At 38.5% G+C, this 7,056-nt stretch overlaps 1 protein-coding gene across 1 annotated transcript; it reads left to right on the top strand.

The window, feature by feature from the left end:
* Positions 1-308: 308 nt before the first annotated feature.
* On the top strand, positions 309-4,407 carry LOC113298383 (ELL-associated factor 2-like). Its single transcript, XM_026547113.1, has 4 exons — positions 309-799; positions 922-1,313; positions 3,174-3,225; positions 3,557-4,407. Exons 1-4 carry the CDS (start codon positions 679-681, stop codon positions 4,009-4,011), a joined length of 1,020 nt encoding a protein of 339 aa, XP_026402898.1. The 5' UTR covers positions 309-678; the 3' UTR covers positions 4,012-4,407.
* The last annotated feature ends 2,649 nt before the right edge of the window (positions 4,408-7,056 follow it).

The raw sequence follows: 7,056 nt of genomic DNA, 5'->3' as shown, positions 1-7,056 counted from the left end.
CGACTACAAGCCGCAGAATACAAGTCACATGACAGATTCACTATCCAAAATAACGTGAAGGGTGAAAGTCTTTTAACCATTATGAATTATCTAGATATCCCAAAATTGGAACGTACAAGTCATGAACACAAACGATTTCTTCGGAAAACATTTGTTTTTTTTTTATAAGTTTGAGGTTTTCCCCCTTTTATGAAAAAAAGAAAAGAAAAATCCAAACAACCCCAATCAAAAGTTGTCCCTTTATCGAGATCAAGACCTAAATTTCATATACTACCTCAATTTCCACAAAACTGTTACCATCACTTTGGAAAATACGGGGAAGGATTTACTGGTCTTGTGTTGTGTCGGTCCGGTTTTGGACACCCACCAAGCCGGAACCGGAATACATGGGTTTCAGATAACCTACGCCGTACTACCTAACTTATGGGCAAACGGTTCCGAGGCTATTTATTTTTTATCCGTCGGTTCCGGTAATCTACTGACGGTTCAGCCCCAGAGAGTCTCAGAGAAAGCAACCCCTTTGATTTCTCTCCTCTTTCTTCTACCTTTTTATTATTATTAGTCTGTAAATTAGTCTGTAAAAAACGGAGATCCTCTTGAGCGTCCCATGGATGCTTCTTCTGTATTTTTTCAGTGAATCTCCTCGCTGGATCTTCCCGGCACAACGAATTACTGCTAATGGCGAAAAATAACAGGGAAGAACCCAGTACAGCTCCACAGGCCGATCAGTGGTACAACCTAACACTAGGTTCCTCCTTCAAAGATGATAGTTCCACCAAGAAATTCTGCACTTTAAGATGTAAGTCCTGAACAACAAGCAAACAATTTAAGAAACCCTAAAATATAATTGCATTTCTTTATAGAAATTAAGATTGTACTCATGTTTTTGAATCTTTATGTCAATTTTCCTTTTATCAATAGATGAGTTCAAGCCTGCATCAATAGATAAGAACCAACCAGGGTCTCTTCACAAGAGCAAAGACAACAAGGTAACCGTCGAATTCCGCAACAATGTACCTGGAAAACCCAATGTAACTTTTGAAGGTAGTAGTGAGGATTACAAAGACAATGATGCCGTCCTCTTCTTTGATGGTAGCACTTTCCGTTTGGAGCGCCTTCATAGAGCTGTTAAGCGGTTGAGGCATGTCCGACTACCGGGGGATTCATTAAACTCTGCTTTGCCTCTCCCTTCCCCCGCTGTGCCCAATCAGTATTCATCTTCTGTGGATTTCACTCACGCATCTCCTTCTCCACTTGGAAAGTCAGTAAACTCACGGACGCCTAATAAAACCTTTGTTCACCTGCCTGAGTCGGTAAGTTATCTTCCCTTTACTGCCTATTTAATTTTATTCTGAGAACTTACTCTAAACTTTTTGTTTGTAGTATATTACTTTTTGTTGCGTATATGGCTTCTATCATTGTTTGTCGAAGAGTCTCAAATGTTTATTTTTCAGTTGGCATTGTAGTTCATACCTTCTCACAAATTCACATAAGTACTTGAAAGGGGGGAATTTCAACTGCTGCTGTTTTCTTTTCTTTTTTGTCCTGAAAAATTGCATTGCTAGTTGTTCAAAGCATTTCTATGAGTATGGGGTAGAATAAACAGACTCATTTGTTGGTGTTAGTACGTCGTTTGATGTTATATGAAAGTTAGGGGACATGCTATTTGCTATAAAAATCATTTGATTTTCTTTTTCCAACACTTATGTTTGGTGAGCTAAAGTATATCTATTGATTTGTTCTGGTCTTTGCTTATATGAAGTGTTCAAGCATTACTAAATTGCCTATCTTGGGGAGTTCAGTAACTGGCCTCATGATTTTTTGAATTTACATATATATTTTCTAGGTATATTTTTCTTTTTCGTTTTATCAAGAAGAGATTATTATATACTGAGAATAAAAAGACCAGAGTTTATTTTAGCGTGGCATGTATATGTATAGGCTTTTACTCATTTTTCTTATTTTAGGTTAGTAGTCTAAAGCATTATTTATATCTAATCCGAGTACTCCTACTTTCCCAACGATGTGGGTATGAGTGTCGGTTACTGTCAGGTGTGCGTGCAGGTACGTTGACATGGTGATTAAAAAAAACCAGGAACTGCAAACACGGGAGTTAGGGTCAGGTTAATGTTAAGTAACTTCTTAATTAAATAAAATCGTCACATTCAGGCTTATGTAGTAGAAAAGGGAGCCGTGCTTCTTCTCTTCCATCTTTTTGCTTCTTCTATTGTTTTCAAGCTTTATAGAAATAAGTTGCAAAAATCTTTGAGTTTAACGGCTAGAAGAGCTGTTGCACTACCCGTGTGTGTATATCTATGTTCCTAGTGAACATTAAGATATGAAGCTTCTGACTATGAGGATGGTGCCAACTTGCAGCCAACCAGAGTCCAATACATAGACCTTGTAGATTGTCAGGAGGTGGTGCTTGTGTAGTGTTTGAGCTTGGATGTCACCCATGGCTACTCTACCAAAAAACCTAAACAGATTATTGCAAATTATATGTTAGCTTGCGTACATCTTTTAAGGCTCTGTTTTTAACACCGTTAATTTTCTTTCAATGTAGATTTTATGCCGTTGCCTTGTCCACACAAAGTAGTGTTTTAGCCTTTTAGGTGATCGTTCTTTGTAGTGTGATTAATGAACTGAGAATCTCTGATCTAAGATATGAAAATCATGCATTCATGCTGTCTGTATCAATTGGACTTATCTCGAGTTACGCGAGAAACTGTAATTACTTTAATATGAAAAACATCAAATTGTCGATAAATACTAATTGTGCTATGAACATTAGTGAATATTTTCAACCACTAAGCTTAATGTGGTCAGTTTGCTCTTTGCCTGGAAGATTTTGCTATCAAAAAAGAAGTGGCACCTGTGCGGATGTAACACATAGGTTATGGATATATTGGTTAACTAGTAAACAGTCTGGACCTTCCTTTCAAGTTTTCAACCCTCATAAATTACTCAACTAGAAGTCCAGACATGGCTGAGGCTTATCGAAAATGGCTTGAACAGCCTTGTATAAGGTTTAAACTTACAAGCAGTTCGAACAAGTAGATTCACAGTCATTGTTTTTCCAAACTTAAGCATATGATATTATTTTATCTGATGATTAAAGATGTCATGAAGAGATGAACATGATTGATAAAGATGTTTTTGTTGTGGACTTACAGGTTGAAGTTGAACAAGTTGATATTGGGGGATCAGATCCAGAGGAGGGTCTAGGTTTGTCTTTTTGCTGATATTTCTGTACTTTGGCTTCTCTAATGTGTGAATAATCTTGTCACTAGAGGAGGTCTAGGTTTGTCTTTTTGCTGATATTTCCTTACTTCGACTTCTCCAATGTTGGGAATATTCTTATCTCGTTCCATTTGGCTGGGTATACCATACTCCTATAGTGGTATAAAGTAAATATTCCACATTTATTCTCGTAAAAATATTACCACTTGGATTGGAAGATCATTTACTAGCCTGACATTGAAACAAACCATTGGTGTTAAATGAACACATAGTGCAGGGACTGCTCTTTTACATAGCTGTATTTTCCCCCCCGCAGGTACAAAAGTTACTACTGATAGGCCAGTTATTGATTATACATCTGCTTCACCAAATCCCTCAACTGTACTGCGACAAGATCATAAGAGTGATGAGATCGAGGGGCACCTGGATGTCACTGGCGATTGTGATGTTACTGGTAGTAGTCCACATCAACTGCCTAAAATTGTTAATCCTGTTAGTGGACATGAACAACTGAAGTTTGGGGGGTTTGACATCAATCTGCCGAGTCAGAACGATTCAGACAATGAAATTGCTGATGTAGATGTTAGCGATGACGAGCCTGAGAAGGGACCCAATGCTGCGGAAGCACTGAGGGCACAGGTGATGAATGAAGAGGGAGGAGGGCATAGTACAAGTTCAAGTGACAGCAGTGGTAGTGGAAGGAGCAGTGATAGTGCAAGCAGCAGTAGCGACAGTGAAGCTAGTGAGGATGTGTCTATCACTTCCGACTAAGAAAGAAGCGACAGTGAAGCTAGTGAGGATGTGTCTATCACTTGACTAAGAAAAGAAGATTGGTAAATGGTGCGTTTTGTTCATGGTAATTGCCTATGGGTGTTATATTAGATCATAGGACGTGGAGGCTGGTCTGTGATCCCGAATGGCTAGAGGCGTGTAATGGTCAAGCTCATCTACCTAAGTAGTCAGGTGAACAAAATCACGTTGGTGAATGAAATTGATTTTTGTAAGAACATTTGAGTAATGTGAACAAAATCACTCATGCTGATTGCACGTCGGTGAATGAGACTGCTTTTGTAAGGACGTTTTAGTAATGTGAACAAAATCAATCATGCTGATTGCCATGGAAATGCTGGGATGATTCCACCCTGCATTATAAAAAAACTTGGATTATCTTGTTGGAATTTCAGCTTCGTAATCATGGTGACATAGACTTAAACATGATAAAAGAGATAACCATATTCAGTCCTAGCATTAACAAAATTTACAGCTCGCGTAACTCCAAATAAAGCAAGCATGATCACTACAAAAGCATTATAAACACCTTATGCAACACCCTAATTTTTGTACAAGGAATACCTAGAATAATAGGTAGGATCTTAGTATTAGAGTTGAATTGGACCGCTCGGATTATGATGTGGTCGGGCCACATATATTTTGGATGTGGCCCCTCTTCATATTTTGACACGTACTTATATTAAAAACCTGCCCCTCTAAATTCCCGTAATTGCTTTACCCTTTTGAGAAAAAATAGGAAGTTAAGACAAAAAGTTAGGTAATAAACTGTTTTGGAGAACAAAAAAACTATGTGTCACTATTTAAAGATGGGCCACATACTTGAATGATGTGGCCCGACCACATCGTAGCCACATCCGAATTGGACTTCTTCTATTTTGTTACGTGAGGCTATACAAAGTCATTTTCATGCTTGCCACATGTCTCTCTAACCCTTATTAGGCCTATTCCTATGCACATGTCAAACATCAGATTTTGCCATATATGCATCCACTATGGGTATGCCAAAGTGATAAACGTATACGCCTATATGTCAATTACTACCTCCCTCCCACTATTAGTTGACCTACTTTATAACTAAATTTAGTTATAAAGTAGGTCAACTAATAGTGGGATGGAGGGATTATAACATATAGGCAGGCATACACGACAAACTTTCCAGCGAGCGATAGGGTGTCCATCGCTAGATGGTCATAATATCGCTCGATGGTCATTCCAGCGCCAACGCTGGTCACTATGTCGCTCGCTGACCTGATCATCGCTCATCTGTTCAGTTGCAAGTGATAGAGATTTCAATTTAGAGACTTCTAACTTATGGGACACTGTGTTTCAAAGGTTTATGACGTTGAGTCACATAAATTCAAGCAGAACAAATGAGTGTCTTCAAAATCGTTATTGCTTCATCAATAACGATGTGAGAAAGTATCAGGAAATTATGTGGATGATAAAAGGGGATAGTCCTGGGTTGTCAACTAAAGAACTAAAAATTAGAGCTCATAGCAAATTTGCTGAAGACAACAGAAGATGATTTAGTCATGACGAATGTTATGAACTCTACAAGGTTCACGTGCAAGGATTCAATTTTTAAATATTGTGTTATGCAATTAAGGTTAATTTTTAATGAAATGTAAAAATAGTTTGTATTTGATTACTAATCGAAAAGATAGTTTCCATTAATTAAAATAAAAAGATTACATTTGAAATATTTAAACTAAATTACGTCCATAACCTACTCATAAACTATTCGTTTCCTTGGCCATTTCCTTCCTGACCAAAGACCCAGTTGCCCGCGTTTTCTGGATCAAGAGTGTTGTTCAACATATCAGTTAGCGAGCCGGTTTGAGACTCAATTGGTGGTTGAGTCTCATCAGAATCACCATAACCTTGATAATTAATGGGTCTAGGGCGCAGGGGAACATGATACAAATCTTGAAATGCGTGTTTTTGATACGTTGGTGGAGTTTGCTGAAAGGGTTGAAATGTTGATGAGCTTGAGGCAATTGGGAGTGATTGCCTAATTGCTTCCATGTTCATACCACCACCAGGAGTCATTATGTCAGTTGGCATTTTCCTAATAGACGTGCAGGAGTTGTATACATGCCATCGTTTTCATCACCTTCATGTACTACTTGATCATCCAACACTTGGTTTGGAGTAGAACTTTCTGGTATCTCCTGCATACAACGACATCTCATACTTCTTTCACTTCCACGACTTCGCTGACTTGATCGACTGAGACTCATGCCTCTACCACTGGGACTCAAATGAGTCATTCCTCTACCACTAGGAATCATTCCTCTAACACTGGGATTCATGCTTCTACTACTACCTGAACCATCATTACCGCCAAATCCTTGACTCATGTCAAACATCATGCTTTCCCTCAGTTTTTGTAACTTATCCAAGTGGAATCTCTGAAATCCATGTAATAAAGCATGATAATCGTTCAACTGGGTCTGTAACTGCTCTGATGTAGCATTGACCCCCCAGTATGGATAAGTCCGATCAAGTGCACTGTAAGCAATTGGATAAGTAACAATTTCTCTAGATGTAGTGGATATAGTCTGTACATCTTAAGAAAATGGTGGCATAGTTGACGATGAACTTTGAAAAGAATATGCAAATACGTCGCCCGTCTCCGGTGAAGGTTGGGAAGGAAGATATTCATCGTCAAGTGGCATCCTACCTAAAGCTGGGAAATCCACCCAACCCAAACTTTGCGGTTGCATAGCAATATTGGGCTTGAAAATAGTGTTAAACCAAAATAGGTAGTCATTTCTGTACATTGGATCCTGGATCAATTCATCAACTTATGGCCAATTATGACCTTCCATTTTCAATTTCAAGTAGTCATCTTCAGAAACCTTTGAACTTGGATAGGGGTTGACGGCTATCACTGATCTTATCTGCAACTGAAGAAGTTTTCTTTCACCATAATACCAAACACCCTTTTCAGAAATATGGTTGTATAACACGATCCTTCTAAGGCTTAGCTGTACCATTCTCTGAGCTTATTCTTCTTTGAAC

The sequence above is a fragment of the Papaver somniferum genome, chromosome 7, assembly GCF_003573695.1.
Source record: "Papaver somniferum cultivar HN1 chromosome 7, ASM357369v1, whole genome shotgun sequence".
NCBI lineage: Eukaryota > Viridiplantae > Streptophyta > Magnoliopsida > Ranunculales > Papaveraceae > Papaver > Papaver somniferum.
The sequence above is the reverse complement of the archived record's forward strand: the minus strand, read 5'-3'. Positions and strand labels throughout refer to the sequence as shown.